Here is a 17,519-nt window from a genome sequence, read left to right on the forward strand (position 1 = left end):
TCATCTTGAAAGTTTAAATAAATTTCCAAAGATTAAAAAATTATTTTTACAATATAACACGGGTTTACCGTCCTCTGCTCCTGTGGAACGTCTATTCAGTTTCGCTGGACTAATATTGTCGCCACGTCGAAATTCTTTGAAGGATTCTGTGTTTGAAAAATGTGTTTTACTTCGAGGGAATTTAATAAAGCAGTAATCGTAAAACAAATGTATTTAAATAATTATAATTTCCTTGCTTTTAATGTGCCTTACTTTAGAAAATAGTTATGAATATTTAGAAGTAGGTAATAAGTGTAAAAACAGAAGCGTCGAATTATTGTATTTTATTTTGTTACTATAATGATATTAAATTTTTAATTTTACATAGCATTTCTTTTACATTATTATTACAAATAACTATTTAATTAATATATGTATTATTTTATAAGTAATAGATAATTTTTATTGCATTTGAAACTTTCATTCAATTATAGTACTTGAAAAAATATTAGGTATATATTACTTTTGTAACGTAAAACAGTGTTATAATAATAGTAAAGTAATATAATATTTTCTGGACTTTGATCCGCATAATTGATTTTTCTTAAGATAATTAATAAAAAAAAACATATCTTAGTCTAATAATGGAACTTCATAAAGGAAAACATATTATAAAAAATTGAAATTTATGTGTGAAAAAAACAGAGAATCATTCTGCACATGATCCTTCGTTATTTTAAATTGTCTAAAATATCAGTTTTAAAATAGAATTTATTAATTGGTGCAAGTTTGATTTGAGACGATACTTGTCTCATACTATTTTTTTAATCCGTAGTGTCAACATGTTGTTTATTATTAGTGTATATAAAGCGTGTCAGAACTGCGCCATCCGGTTATTTTTTTATTTATTTTTTGGGTTCAGGAGCGCCATCATAAGCCAAAACATTTAGAAAAAACTCGAGATACAATAACAACCATGACTGACATCCTTTCAGAAATAGAAATTATGAAGAAAATAAGAAACTTTGGAAAAACAAAACAACTATTGAACCGCTTTTGATGAAACATAGCTATTAATCATCTCAGAAATATACACTTTAAAATACAAAAAACCGCATCAAACATAGGTGTCAATCTTATAACACCCTTTCAATTTGTGTTCGGGGTTAAAAATGGGATACACTGTGTGCTTTGTCCTCTTTTGTCCTCCGTTACAGGCATATTATTCGATGCTGATACTCTGTCGTCACATAAGTGCCTCGTGCGGAATGAAACGCGTGCCCAAAGATAGAAAATAGTAAATAGGGAATGTGAAATAGAAAACAGTTTCAGGTCCTGTGGAAATAACTCAAGTGTGAAATATTTCATTTACGTTAAACTTTAACAGAAATAGTAAATAGTATTTCCTCAATGAAATAGGCACTGAGTGAAATACTATTTCAAAATAGTATTTCACAAGTTCCACTTCAAGATATTATTTTCAAATAGTATTTCATTGTATAAGTATTTCATTTTCACTATTTCCACCTAAACTGTTTCAAATTTTCCTCAGCTCTGACGGATACACAGATCGTGCGCTGAAATGCAAAGCTAGCAGGAGGTTATTCTTCATATATGCATCCGTAATCTGGCAGCACAGGGTGTCGATGACTGATCTTAGAATACCTTGCCTAGCCAAGCCAAATATTTATTGGTTGTAATAACGACATCATGAAGATATCATTTTAACATATTGATTTTTTTATCTACAAAAAACTACACAAGCTTAACGACTTTTCCATGAATTTGGCGTAATTTTTTTACTTTTGTGAAGTTTTCTTCTTGGGACAGCCACTTTACAGTAAATGTATATGGCATATTGAGAACAACAACGAACTAACTACTCGGAAAAATATGCGATCTAAGGATATGGAGTTTATTTGTAATAAATTAGTGCTACTATTTCAATTTCGGAAAAATGTAGTTCCATCCACTTTTGTATTCAATACCTCATATATACAGAATCTCTGTAAACTCCAAACAGTGCAGAAAATATTTTAAATGTGATTCTAGACTCCAAAATAAGAAGAAAATTAAGAGTAATGATTTTGTGTTTCAGGCTTCGTTTGTTAGTTATAAGCGCCTAATGATCTGGTGAAAAAAGCACCAGAAATGAGCCCGCGCGGAGGCCTAATAAAGTGGTGGCCCAAACAACAGTATCGCACTGAAGTAAGGGAAGGGAGAGATCACTCGCCATAGAACAGCTGATCGGAAAATTTACGACAATCGTCAAGGCTACAGGATCCATATTTCAGTTAAAATTAATGAATATCATTGAATAACAATAATCTTGCTAATTGTCTGTAATTCATGAGCCAACTCGAGATACTCACTATGAGACAGAAAATGTTAATATGCCCACCTTTACGTAAATTGTCTGTTCCACTTCACAAATCCAAACATCACGATTCTCCCATCTGTGAGTATTGAAACACCATATGAGGGTATCATTTAATAACACTAAACCTGCCTACTCCTTACAATCTAGGGAGAAAATTAAAACACGTTCTATAGAATTTGGGAGTAGGAAGGGTTAAAGTGGAAAGAAACACCACTACAAGTCTTAGCGTAGAATTTGAAGGTAAACCGCACATACAACGAGAAACTGAGTTGACGCACGAAGAAAGTTCTTCGATATTTGATATTCAAATTTCGGGCTTCGCTGATTTCTGTAAACAAAATTAAGCTAACCATATCAGTTAAACTGCGCTCGGCATTTCCGCCTATTGCACTAGTTGCCAGCAATCTTTCTCTCCTGGGCGAGTGTTACCAAAAATTGATGTTTAAATAAATGGAATTTGAAATCAATCAACACGTGGATACATTTTAGAAACTAAATATATCCTATTTCATGAAGACATCATACTTGTATTTTTAAATAACCAACTGCGAATATTTACTTTCTGTTTGTATAAAATAATGTTCACAATCGATTTATGGTGTTAAATTCAATTGACATTTATCTTCAATCAAGTGGATTTCACAATTCTTTTTGAACCTTAATAAGCAACTGTCACACTATTATCTCCTGAACGTGTGGCAGTTCTGGGGTGACCCTACAGGTAACTCTTGAAGGAATTTCGATTTCTTACATCTTTTTCGAACAGTTTCAAAATTAAAGATTTGGCGTTCGTTGTGAAGGCTATTCTTGGCCATAAAAAAACAAGAATAGCATTAAGGATTTAAACAGGAAAAATTGAAGTTTCTTTTTCGCAAACAGATTTTCACGCAAGTAACACCAATCGATTCCTTGTGCTCTCCCGATTAAAATTATGTCAAACACGATATGATTCCGATTATTTTTAACAAAGATACATAAAACTTGGTTTGTAGAAAGAAAGGTCATGCTCACCGCGTTATGTAAACAGACCAGGGCGTGGCTCTCGTCCGTGAGTGGTAGTTGATTCGACGAGCGCGGCTCTCGTCCGTAGCATGTTAGAATGCTACGAAAAGTTCTCCGATTCACTAACTCCCTATTATTCCCTCATATTTCTGTGTTTAATTATTTAATGACTGAAATTATTAAGAAAAAGAAAGCGCAACACAAAAAGTATATAAGTTCCGTTTTAAATGTTTAGAAATTTTTATTTTTTTATTTTCAATATATTCTTTCCGACATCGATTAAATATAATATACATAAATTCTGTTAGCCAAATCTTCATTTATTGTTATTTTTAGCTCGTAAAGAACTGATGGAAAAGTAACTTTGACGATTCTCCGTAACCGTCGCAGGGTTCCAACCTTTATTACTTAAATATCTTTATTATAAATAATTGGAATCATGTCGTATTTGATATCATTTTAATCGGGAGAGCACAAGGAATCGATTGGTGTTACTTGCGTGAAAATCCCTTTGCGAATAAGAAACTTCAATTTTTCCTATTTAAATCCCTAATGCTATCCTTGTCTTTTATGACGTCATTGATTTCGGTCATCGAGCTCGAGCATCGACGGTCGAACGAGACCCTTTTCTTTGCTTCTCCGGTCGTGTACCAATTATCTCGGCGACCGAGAGCAAAGAAAGCCGAATCGACTAACAGTCACTCGCTCTCGGGTCTGGTCGCGGCTCTCGTCCGTAACATTACTGTATTTGTTGTCGATCACGCGCCAACGCGTGAAGCGGTTTTTCTGAGAATAACCGGTCACGCTTCACCGCGTGATGAATCGACGTTTAGTTAACATGAACTTTCTGATTGGCTGTTTGGAATGCACCAGGCACCACGAACTGGTGGCCTGCGAACCACGCGCGTCTCATTCCCTTATCTAGACATTCCCCAGCCAAGTCGTTAAAGAATGTCTCCAATCATATGTTTTCAATCCATTGGCGTGCAGTGGGCATTCGCGTCTGGTATCCCTGACATGGACCCATGAATCATGCAACGTTTGTTTCTGCTGGATCAAAAGTCCAGAATCTCAAACGCCAAACGCTATTTTTTGACAATCTAAATTCACTGCCACGTTGACGTTAACGTAGTTTCACTTGCACTAAACCTTACAGTGTTTTTCAAAAAGCATTTCATGCTTATTACTTCACATTTCACGTGACGTGGTGTAAAATCCATACTTTAATGGACAGAGTTAACCGTCCTGCTTCCGTATCCCGCTCTGTCTATAACCTAGTAGAGGAGTAGGGTACAGTATGACTGGTGATTGGGACTCTGCGGATCTGGGATACACTTTCGTTTCAAATCGGTGACGAAGGTTATCGCATTACCAAAGACAACTCAAGGTGAAGATTAGTGTTATAAACCAATTGTGAACATTATTTTATGCAAAGAGAAAGTAAAAATTTGCAGTTGGCAACTTAAAAATATCAGTATCACGTCTTCATGGAATAGGATATGATATTTTACTTTTTAAAGTGTACCCACATGTTAATTGATTTCAAATTCTGTTTATTTACACATCAATTTTCGGTAACACTCGCTCAGGCAAGCAAAAACTGCTGGCAACTATTGCAATAGGCGAAAACGTCCAGCACAACTTAACTCATGTAGTTAGTCTAATTTTCTTTATTGAAATCAGTAAAGCCAGAAATTTGAATATCAAACATTGAAGAACTTTATTCGCGCGTCGATTCGGTTTTCGGAAAACCTAAGCCTTTAGTAAAGCTAAGGGCCTATGGGGGAAGAGCCAGGTATCTAACAACATCAGGTGTTGTCTGAGTCCCCGACGAGTTTTTCAAGAAACTGCAACTAGTTTTTCGAAAAACCTTCGCATGGAACGTTTGTGTGAATATTCATCATAGCCGCCGAGTTTTCCTACAAACCTAATCGTTTCCCGCAGTATTCCCGTTGTGTGTGCGGTTTTCCTTCAAATTCTATCCCAATACTTCTGGTAATGTATACAGTTTTTTTGTGTGTAGATTTGGATCAAAAGATTAATCGGATGGTGTACAAATTAATCCTTTCTAGTCCGAAATTTCATAGGGTGTGTTTAGACTTTCCCTCTATACTCTAAGGAATAAGCAGATTTAGTGTTATTCGACGATAGCCTTGTATGGTCTTTCAATATTCACGAATAACAGATGTTTGGGTATTTGGAATAGACAATTTACGTAAAGATGGGTATATTAACATTTTCTGTCTTATAGTGAGCATTTTGAGTTAGCTCATGAATTACAGCCAATAGACAAGATTATTGTTATTCAATGATATTCATTAATTTTAACTGAATTTTGGATCCTGTAGCCTTGACGATTGACGTAAATTTTTCGATCCCGTGGCATGATCTCGCGATAAGACGTGTAGGCTATCTAACTGATAAGCAGCCGCAACGACCAGCAAAGACAGAGCGTGCCAGCCGTCCATAACGAGCTATACCGTGCAATAAGCACAACGGCTCCAAAGCACTCTCCTGTATCCACACTGTTTGTGAACCTGTAACAGGATCCACTGGACAGGCGCATGCCAACCGGCAGTTTACAGATCCCCGTTTATCCTCTGGTCATTAGCGGAAGCTACTCGGGGTCACCGACCAGGCGCACGCCGGAAGAAAGCGGGTAGGCGCATGCCACCCCGAACCTGCTCAACCACCGTCTCAGTCTGTTTCCCGAACCACACGCTATAAGCGAGTGACAGTCCAGGAGTTTTCGACTCCTCCGACCGATCCAGCTCCAGAAGTCCGCGACTCCAACCAAGCGACCAGCATCAACCGCCGAAGTAGTAGCTCCGAGATCCACTAGCAGGCGCAGCGGCCCTAGCCGCGCGTTAGGTGACCCGCCAGACCGATCCGCCGGACAAGGCCTCTTAACTATAAGGTGTAGTTATAGTACTCAGTTATAATACGTAGTTATAAGATTTAGCTATAATAAATTGTGTTCGTCGTCACACCTTGCCTGGTTCATTCGTTAACGCGAATCTGCACGTAGTCATACATATAATAAAATCTATTAGCATTGAAAGCTATACAAGTAATATCTAAACTTATGCTGTGTGTAGCTACGTTTAAACTTATAATTAATTGAACCTTTTTAATTAATAGAAAGAGGACAATGGTCCAATTATCACTTCACTGAACTGAGTTGGTAACTATCGAAGTTTACTTATTGACAGAATACTTTTCGTTTTGATATTACTTATGAGCTCTGATTTACGCTAATAGATAAAGATAGGCCGAGAAGCTGGTTAGAGCCTCAGTCGGTAATCAAGGAACTGGTTAAAACTGCCACAATGTAGAGGAACCAAGGAGCTGGATAAAGCTGCCTCGGTGTAAAGTGACCCAGGAGCTGACTAAAGCTGCCTCGGTTTAGTTAGGATCAGTGGAGTGGTCGTATTCTGGGCTAGCTTCAAAATTTTAAACTCTGGCTCTGAGCACTTGCTGTCGTTGAAGACACCGAGTATAAATTCTACTCGGAGATTGCCTCCTTCCATCAAATGATTACGGGAATTGTTACAGGATATTCGTTGTTAATATGTCCCAATGTCTGGCGCATGCGTGTGGTAGTGCTTGTGTAGCCATCCGGAGAAACTCGTCGTCTGATAGGCCTGTTGTCAGCAAATGCGAAGAAGCACGCCGTAGGATGCTGCTTAGATAAAGTTCCGATGTTGTATATATGAGTAGGTGGAAGTGTCTTACTACATATGCGCATGCGTGTAGCGCGTTGCTAGCACGATTGTTTCAGTTAGAGGATTGAGGTTAGGATATGGTTTAGGTTAAAGTTTCTGTTTAGGATAAAGTTTTAATACTATTAAAAATTTAATGATTACTGAAAAACATTACCGATCTGGTTAATGGTTAGAATTTAATACCGTCGAAATGGTCGCGAGTCGTTACACAGTAACAACCAAACGCTCCCAGGCACGCATACGTTTTAAGTTTTCGCAGGCAAGTCAATGTTAATTCTGACAATGTCAAAAAATTGCCTGAAGCATTACAGATTAAATATGATGGTGCGGTGTACTGGATATATTCATCGACAGGAAAGCCTACGGGCTTTTTGCTTTATGTGAAAGGGCATTAAGCCAAGTTTTGTAAAAATGTTGAGTAAGCCACCAATAAGTTACCTATGGTCCCTGACAACAAAGTGCGAGAAGAGCACCACTGTCTACTGAAACTAACATCAGTGGCATCAGTGCACGTCACCCAGTCGAACCTTCTCTGGGACAGAGCAGCATTTAGTGCGCATCATCATGGCGTTTTACCATGTTTTACCATCTGCGACCCAGTCGGCGTCCCGTACAACAAAAAGACCGAGATCGCTGCGTGCGGCAGGATCTCGGCACGCGACGCTTTCCCCACCGTGCCCCGATTAGCTCGCTCGTGTCGCACGACCTTGGGTCCCATTGAGTCCCCCTGGAACTCTTCTTGCAGCGACGATCCGAGACGCAGTATTAGACGCTGTACTTATGGTCCTCGCTGCCATCGTCTGCCCACGAGATGGATCCCGTAGCAGCGTCCCTACACCTCTCCGTGTAGGACTTCTTCTCGGAACGCGGAGCGATGTAGCCAACCTCGCGCTCGTTGGCTGGTTCCCATTCTTCGGTGCATCTTCATGCATCCGCGGTACAGCCCTCTCATCATGCATCCACCCTGAACGGCTCGATGGGCCGAAACAGCCTCCCAGTTTAAGCGTCACTTCACTCGCCAGGCGGAGTGACACTGAAGCCGCTGGTACCCTGGCCACTTCCCGATTCCGAAGATCCGCCGCAAGAAACTGCTCTGATGGCTCCGATGTTATTTAACCCCTGTCTCCTGCCAATGCTCTCATCTAGGCTGCCGAAATAACCGAGGTCGCTTGAGCATAAAATAGATGTTAGAAACGCATTAGACTCTCGATGGTGCACATTAAAGGCCTCTCTTGCCTCAGAAAAAGTTTGGCTTTGTGATTGGCAATCGTGCCACCTCATAATACGTACACGCTTTTCGCGGTTGTACTACGCGTTCTAGTACAGCTTGTATATAGATTGGTTTTAATTGTTAATAAGAAATTCACATTGGCACGAGATATGCTGCAAAGTGTCATCGTTTAATTTCTAGATTTACCCTAAGAAATTTCATACAACCCTTTGAGGATCTAACCGAAGAGTTTCCTTTGAACTGTATGTTGGAAAGTGAAAATATTTGTATTTTCAAAAACATCGCGCGTGGCTCGATAACGTTTCAGTATCAAGAGTGAGAGAATAAAATTCAGTTTACATTTACCTTTTCTTTTGACTTTCCGAAATTGCCCATAGTGGCCCCAAGGACCAAGCTTATACATACGCGACTCGTGCGGTGGTGTGTGTAATGGAGAGAGAAATTTTCAATAATTTGGGTGTCATAGATTTCGATTTATCGATAACCTAGTAAAAAGCAACACCGTGGCATGGGTTTACGCCTTGCGCTTTTGTATGAAAAGATTTGGAGTTGGTAAAAAGTTCATCAAAAGAAAAAAGTTCAACGCAGCGCATTGAACTCGTGATTTATCGAAATTCTGCTGATATTTAGTAATACAAAATCACTAGGTCCGAAGGTAGGAGGCAATCTCTGACAAGGGAACTACCCGAAGTGATAACCTCCGATTTTGATGCAACTTTGTAGGTCGGTAGAGAAGCCAAAAATATTCGGCACCTATTTTTTTATTTCGGCTATATTCGATGTTAAAGGGGTGAAAACAGCCCCCAAAGTTGGGGGTGGAAAACATATTTGGTCTCCTATCTCGAAAACTATTAGCTATAAGAAAAAAGTGTAAATTGGGCGATTACGTATTTTTTAGCAACGAATCCATTTGCATAAATAGTTTTTAAAAATACCTATTTGTTTAAACAATATATTGAAAAATGTCATATTTCTGTTAATTTTTCAGGTAAAATGTTAATCGATTTTCTCGCAAATTTATGTGTAGATACTATATATCAAAATACAAGATACGGATATTTTGGAATTATGAATTTTTGCCTTATAAATAAAATAATTACATTCACAGTTTATCCGTGTTTTCTGTGGAAACGAGCTCTGAAACGAATTATTCCGGGAAAATTATATATTTGTATGATGTTTTCACCATTATGTTGTAATATATGTTGTAAATATTTCATTAAAACGTTAGAAACCAATGCACAGCTGATGATGATCAGCACGAGCGCGGCGAAAAACTGTTGGCTGAAGCAAAAATTATAAACTTATTTGCACTGCTGTTTACGTTAGCGTGAAAGGTTCCTATTATTTCTTGAAATGTTCAGATTTCTATCGTCGCTGAACTAATCATGGGGTCGGAGCAAGTAACTGTCATAAAAAGAATAGAAAGCTTAAAGCGTCAGTTATCTGTAACATGCTCAAGACCTTAAGCCTACAAGTATGAGGGCAATTGGACCATAATCAAAGGCTTTTGTTTGGGCCTAATATCGTTTACGTTTGTAAAAATCTCTGAGGAGGACTGATTTCATTTTGGGATTTTTCAGTGTGAGCGATGTTATTTCCTAGCTTGTTTATTTCTCATTTATGAAAGTGGAAGGCCCAAATTACCTACTTCAAACATTTTTGACGTATAAAAGTATACACTATGAATCCCTTCTTCACATTTCCTTGTTGGACTTCTTTTAATGAACTATTTACAACATATATTACTACATAATGGTGAAAACATCATACAAATATATAATTTTCCTAGAATAATTTGTTTCAGGGCTCGTTTCCAAAATGTGAATGTAATTATTTTGTTTATAAGGCAAAAATTCAAAATTCCAAAATATCCGTATCTTGCATTATGATATATAGTACCTAAACATAAATTTGCGAGAAAATCGATTTATATTTTACCTGAAAAATTAACAAAAATATGACATTTTTCAATATATTGTTTAAACAAATAGGTATTTTTAAAAACTATTTATGCAGATGGATTCATTGCTGAAAAATACGTAATCGCCCAATTTACACTTTTTTTCTATACCCAATAGTTTTCGAGATAGGAGACCAAATATGTTTTGGGGGCTGTTTTCACCCCTTTAAAATCGAATATAGCCGAAATAAAAAAATAGGTGCCGAATATTTTTGGCTTCTCTACCGACCTATAAAGTTGCATCAAAATCGGAAATTATCACTTCGGGTAGTTCCCTTGTGAGTATAAATACGGCGTTGCCAACGGTAGCAAGCGCTCAGAGATAGAGTTCAAGGTTCTGATGCAAATCTAGAACACAACGAGTCCCACTGATACTAATCAAACCGAGACAGCTTTAACCAGCTCCTGGGTTTCTTCGATCAAGACAGCTTTAATCAGCTCCTTCGTTACTCTACATTTAGGCAGCCATAGCCAGCTCCTTGATTACCGACCGAGGCATCTTTAACCAGCTCCTCGACCTATTGACCTTAATCTACTACTGCTATATGCGTAAATCAAAACTCATAAGTGATCTCAAAATGGAAAGTATTCTGTCAATAATTAAATTTTGATAGTTATTAACTCAGTGGAGTGAAATGATAATTTGACCATTGTTCTCTCTCTATTAATTAAAAAGACTCAAATAATTATAAGTTTATAGGTAGCTAAATACTGCATAAGCTTAGATATTAGTTATATAGCTTTGAGTATCGATTTTGGTTACATATTAATATAAGAGGAATCCTAGTCTATGAACTTCATTTCTTAACCGCACGTCACACAAATTTCAGTCCCTGTTCATGGGTAAGCCGCTCTATCTGCGAACATTCCATGTACGACAAGCTAGGTCGGTACATTACGGTTTAACTTTTATAAAGATTTAAAACTCGGAAATACTGGTGGAAGAGAACGTGGATAACACACACAGATGAAGTGTAGACCAAAAAATTGCTGGCAGTCAGCTATTCAAGAAGGACCTAGTTATCGATAAAGCTGGGACCATTTATAGTAGAAGTTCCATTAAAAGACTTGTGTCTATGAGTATCTTAACACGTGTTAACATGACCTTTTCAAGCAACCGAATTCTTCAAGTGAACTCTCAATGTGTCGGTCTCTCTGATATGCCCAAGTTACTCTTTGTTTCGAAACATGGTGCTAACACCTCTTAAAATATTAAAATGTATACATGTTACTTCCTGTACAGTTCCATTTTATAATGCACAAAAATGTGTAAATCGTCAACAAATTGTTTGCAAACTTCTTATCATCCTAATAGCGGGTTCACAGTACAGTTGGCGACCAGCTTGCGTTCAGCTCGTGAATTGTGTTCGTAAGTAGTGTAGACATTTTTGCAAACAGCAAATAGTAAATAACAAGCTTCTCAGCAAAGATCGAATATTATTCACTGGGGAAGCGGTACATCAAAGGGTCTGTTCCCAAGCTCACAGCCTGCAACTATTCGAAAGCAATTCGTAAGCTGCTCACGAGCTTGAATCTAGACACGCTGCTGTTTTCGTTCGTAAACTGCTTGCTCGCTGCTCGCAAAGTGTTCGCGAACAGTACTCTCCAGTATGGATTACTTGATTTTTTCACGAGTATCGAGAACAGTATGCGAACTGATACGTGAACAGACGATTTCTAGGAAATTTAATTCTTATACCGTTCGTGAACGCTGGTGTAGACGCACCTTAAGAATACGACAGGAAGGTAGAACATACAGGGAGTCTCAAAACTGGTGGTATAGGTGGTAAGGTGGTCATTCTATACAAAAAAAGAAGACGAAATTATACATTAAATTTTTTTAACATTGTGTTTCGTTTTCAACAAAAGTTGAGTTCGAATTATGGTCAGGTGCAAGCATATGGAAGTACACTTTTGGGTGCTTAAAGGGCACGCAGGGTAAGGGGAACACTCTTGGCCTGACCACTAACTGTCCTTTCGGTAAGCTAGAAGCATTCCTCTTTCCTCGTTTACTCCTCAAGTATCTGAATCCGTACTTCGGTACACTTGTACTCGCTTAAAATTCAAAGTCAATTTTTCCGAAAACGAAGCACGATATCAAAAAAATTTATTTTACATGTTCGCTTATTTCTTTTATGTAGAATCGCCTTTCTATCCACTTGTACCACCAGTTCTGAGACACCCTGTACAACACCATGTAATTTGGTACTGTGATATTTCTTTATATCTGTAAGAATCTAATAAATCAAATAAATCTAAGCAGATTGTACATAAAGTCAGTGTAAAGAGTAAATCAAACTTTAACATCATTTTTCAAAAGATCAAATTCAAGAACATACAAGGAAGGATTACTGCAGTATGTTGCAATAAGACCAATTTGGTCTTGATTTTTAAGGTTAAGATCAAGATTGGTTTTGCCAGAACAATAACAAATCACCGATCCATAGATGTAAAGTACTGTCTATGACGGTACTGTCAGTACGGATACTGTCTATCGGATGCCTATGCCATATAATTTTGAAACATTCTGTAAAATTTATTGACTTATTTTATGAATATCAATACTTACTTGCTAGTATGGTTGAATGGCGTAACTTTACTCTCTCTCGTATGATACGAATCTTTTTGCCCAGATAATGTATTTATATTCTTAATATCACTGTCAGAAGTTTGCCTAAACTGTTTAACATTTGGTGTTTCTTCTGAATCCAACGTATCAAACAATCCACTACCAGAATATGATACACTTTGATGCTGAATAACATTATCATAAGCGACTTCTGCTTTGTTAGTTAAAGATTGATTTTCTTGCTCTGGTGTGCTTATGGAAGTTGCTGTAGAATCTTGACTTCTACGTTCAGTTTCTGAAACAAACAAAACGTAATTTCCATTGGACTATAAAATATAAAATTATCCAAATTTATATATCAGGGGTATGTGATTTATCTTGGAACAACACAAAATATAAATGATACGCACAAATTGCTTTAGACAAAAGTTACATGGTACCAAGAGGGACATATATGATGTGGATATTTGTTTCATCTTATAAGGGCTTTGAAAAGGTCTATAAAGATCACATTTAAATTTCTAAATAGAAATCTCTATTTCTTATTACATATGCTTGCAACTGGCGTTAAAACGATTTCAAAATACTACCAATTTAGTTTGTGCAAAATACACCTGTAAATAATGTTTTAAAAACACTTTAATATCAACTACAAGAATATCTGATGAAGAAACATTCCCAGCAAAGTGACAGGACACGAAATTCGACTTATTATATATCAATGGATTTGCTTTGACGAGTATATTAGTAACATATTTTTAACGGAAATGTAATATAATTGAGAAATTTCATCGTAAAGTCTTTAAATTGCTGTCAATATTTTCAGCACGGTAGCCATCTTTTTTGTACACGGGAAGCTGCGGCAGTCATCTTTCTTGCATACATATAAAATAAAACAATTTTTCAGATATCTGGAGACTTAAACATGTGGTTCTCAGACACTTAAAAGTTGTATTATTTTTTTTAAATCTTGGAACAAATCGAATCCAGATCTTTGTTATGGGGAGATACTGTCACGCTCCTCCTTCTCTAAACAAGCCTAGCCCAGACTAATTGTAATCACCCTTTTAGTTTTAGTCAAAACTAACCGAATTACTAAAATGAATGTTGAACACGGAACACGTTTTGTTTTTGTGTAGTATAAAAATGAAAATAAAATATTTTGTTTTTTACAAGCGTTCCGACAATGGTGAATTGTTGAAACAATAATCGTAACAAATTCAAATAGAACCGATAGCGCATCATTAAGTTGTTCGATATATTAATCGAACACTTTACTCCCATCGATAAATGTATCAGACGCTACACTTTAGTATGCAAGAAAGGTGGCTGCTGTAGGCTTCCGCGCATGCGCACAAGTCATATGTATACAAGAAAGATGACCATCCTGCTGAGAATATTGACAGCAATATGAAGACTTTACGATGAAATTTCTCAGTTGTAATACATTTCCGCTAAGAGCGTATTCTGTTTCCGTAACATACTTGTCAATGCGGATCGATTGATATATGTGACCTGGTCTATGAAAAGGGGGCTTACGTGCGAAATCAAGTTATCGAGAAAACAGCTGTTAAAGGTAAACAATTCGTTTCGTCAGTTTCTCGTTAGTTGTTCCCTTTTCTCCGCGTTGCCTGGTGTCTAACTATATTCAAGGACGTCGATGTTAGAAATTTATTGAAATTATGTTCTAACTCTTGAGCGATTATTACAATGATTATAAGCTGACAATGAATTCGTCAAATCAGGCGGAAGAATTCCATCGATGTTGCTAGTAGCGATGCTCGAGCCAGAAGGGAGGGCCCTACGCGTGGGGTCCCTTTCTGCACGCAGTTTCGGCTACGTTGCCGAGGTGCGTTGTCTCCCTGGGTTTTTCCCTGGGTTTTCCCCCGGGGTTGCCGCTTGCCCTCGCGGGGTGCATTTCCGCCTCGGTGGTTGCTTCCGGGGAGTGCCACTCAGGTCGTTTAGGCGGCAATTTTGAAAATTTCTTACATTCGGCCATCCTGACGATACGTCTGTCCTCAGACGCTCTCTCGAAGAGGGCACGTTCTGCATTGCGACGTCCATCGTCGCCCTGATGAGCTGAGCGCTACAACGCTCGCTGCAATGATGAAATCCACCGTAGTCCTGATGAGGTGAGCGCTACAACGCTCGTTGTAATGATGAAGTCCATCGTAGTCCTGATGAGGTGAGCGCTACAACGCTCGTTGTAGTGATGAAGTCCATCGTAGTCCTGATGAGGTGAGCGCTACAACGCTCGCTGCAATGGTGAAATCCACCGTAGTCCTGGTGAGGTGAGCGCTACAACGCTCGTGGTAGTGATGAAGTCCATCGTTGCCCTGATGAGGCGAGCGCTACAAAGCTCGCTGCAGTGGTGAAGCCCAACGATGACCTGAAGATTGAGCAAACCAATGCTCGCTGAAGACAAGGCACCCTGTGCCTCGACGAAGTCCAACGATGACCTGAAGATTGAGCAAACCAATGCTCGCTGAAGACAAGGCACCCTGTGCCTCGACGAAGTCCAACGATGACCTGAAGATTGAGCAAACCAATGCTCGCTGAAGACAAGGCACCCTGTGCCTCGACGAAGTCCAACGATGACCTGAAGATTGAGCAAACCAATGCTCGCTGAAGACAAGGCACCCTGTATTCGGTTATTTTGACCTGACGCCCAGCGTCATTCAAAATAACCTCCGACTGCCTCAACACAACACCCAGTGCTTGTTTCGGTCAATCGTTGTTCGCTGATTCTGCGATACCCAGTATCACATCGGAATCAACTTGACCTGGGACACCCAGTGTCCACCCTCGGTCCACGACCTAGCGCACCCAGTGCCCATCCTCGGCCAACTCATTCATGATCGCTGCGTTCCTCTCCTGCTGCGGCATGGTACCACGGCGCGCTGCCCGTTGTCGCTCTCCCGTACGTCGTTCACTGCGGTGAGGTACCCCAGGTACCTCGTCGCCTGGTCCTTGACGTATGGTATCGCTCGCCGCAGCTTCCGATCGCCTCGTTAGGGGTAGTCCCAGACTATCCCTCAGCGATTCTGTTTCTGCGCAAACATAAATAATAGATATAAATAAATATCAACAATAGTCATCGGAATCTCCAGGCCACTGGGCCTGCCAGTTCCCTATGAACGTGTCAACGTTCATCTCCCGCCATCGTCGCCTGGTATCGGTGGTGGTGGTTGCCTCCACCGCGAAGGTCCCGCTGCCGACTTCCGTTGTGAGTCTCCCATCGGCATTTCTCCAAGATTCCGCATTAGGGAATATAGTTCGTTCACGTCGGTGACTTTGGCTGACCGTATCGAACGGGCTATGGCAGCATCCGGTATGCCACCGATCACGGCATCAATTAGGTGCTCATCCGGGATCACCAACTCGAGTTTCCGCAGCTTCTCGAGCTTCTGGAAACAATAATCCCCGAGCCGCTGCCCCGGTTTCGCCCTGTACACCGCAACGTCCTCCAAACGTTGGCTAAAAGACATTACGTTCCGAAATTGCTTCTTCAGCAAACCCCGAATGTCCCGCCAGGCTGTGGTCACATCCTGGCGTGCGTCGAACCACCTCCTAGCATGTCCTTTTAGCCGCGTCGTAATCAGCCGCATCACGGCGTCATCGCTCCACCCGAATTTTTCGGCCAGAGCGTCCACTTGTTTGACCCAACGTTCAATGGTTGGGTCCTCCACTTCCGGGTCATAAACCGGTATCAATAGTTCATCTCCCGGTCGAGCGCGACAGGGCACTCGCGAAGACGATCGCGACCGTTGTCTGCCCAACTTCTCCACCAATTGTTCCAATCGGTCCAACCGCTGCATGATGGGGTTGGACGCCATGGGTGGCGTGCGAGCACCCGAATCCGACCGCGAACGTGAGCGTACGCGCGGCGGAGAACGGGAACGTGGACGCCGATGCGGACGCGTAGAAGAACGCGCACGTGAACGCGTACGTGAACGCGTACGTGAACGCGACATCGAACGCGCTGTACGGCTTAGCGAGGCCTCTATTAATCGCTCTAAGCGTTCTAAACGAGCGTTCTGCTCCCGCACACCCTCTTCGATTGTATCCGAAGAGCTGTCGTGTCGCTTTTTCGTCGTTTCGTTATCACGACGAGAGTTACGACCCATCTTGTCACTTATTATCACTACTTATACACTATTATATACACAATATGCACAATAGAGTCACTGTCTCTTCCACTATATACACTATATACGCAGCTCACAGCGAAATGGCGTCTCTATCGCGTCACCGTGAGCGGAATATTTTGTCGGCCGTTCCACACGAAATCCGCGAACGCGGCGCAGCACGTGGCTATGTCCCACTTCTGATATGTTAGAAATTTATTGAAATTATGTTCTAACTCTTGAGCGATTATTACAATGATTATAAGCTGACAATGAATTCGTCAAATCAGGCGCAAGAATTCCACCGATGTTGCTAGTAGCGATGCTCGAGCCAGAAGGGAGGGCCCTACGCGTGGGGTCCCTTTCTGCACGCAGTTTCGGCTACGTTGCCGAGGTGCGTTGTCTCCCTGGGTTTTTCCCTGGGTTTTCCCCCGGGGTTGCCGCTTGCCCTCGCGGGGTGCATTTCCGCCTCGGTGGTTGCTTCCGGGGAGTGCCACTCAGGTCGTTTAGGCGGCAATTTTGAAAATTTCTTACATCGAGTGT

At 40.0% G+C, this 17,519-nt stretch overlaps 1 protein-coding gene across 2 annotated transcripts in view; it reads right to left on the minus strand.

Moving 5' to 3' along the window:
* Positions 1-17,519, minus strand: part of Hcs (holocarboxylase synthetase-like protein) — a 348,010-nt gene that overhangs the window by 208,335 nt on the left and 122,156 nt on the right. For both annotated transcript variants that reach the window (XM_076386483.1, XM_076386482.1), the window contains exon 9: positions 12,850-13,144. In XM_076386483.1, the coding sequence (XP_076242598.1) occupies positions 12,850-13,144 (295 nt within the window). The remainder of the gene's footprint in view (positions 1-12,849; positions 13,145-17,519) is intronic.

Source organism: Calliopsis andreniformis, chromosome 10 (genome assembly GCF_051401765.1).
Source record: "Calliopsis andreniformis isolate RMS-2024a chromosome 10, iyCalAndr_principal, whole genome shotgun sequence".
NCBI lineage: Eukaryota > Metazoa > Arthropoda > Insecta > Hymenoptera > Andrenidae > Calliopsis > Calliopsis andreniformis.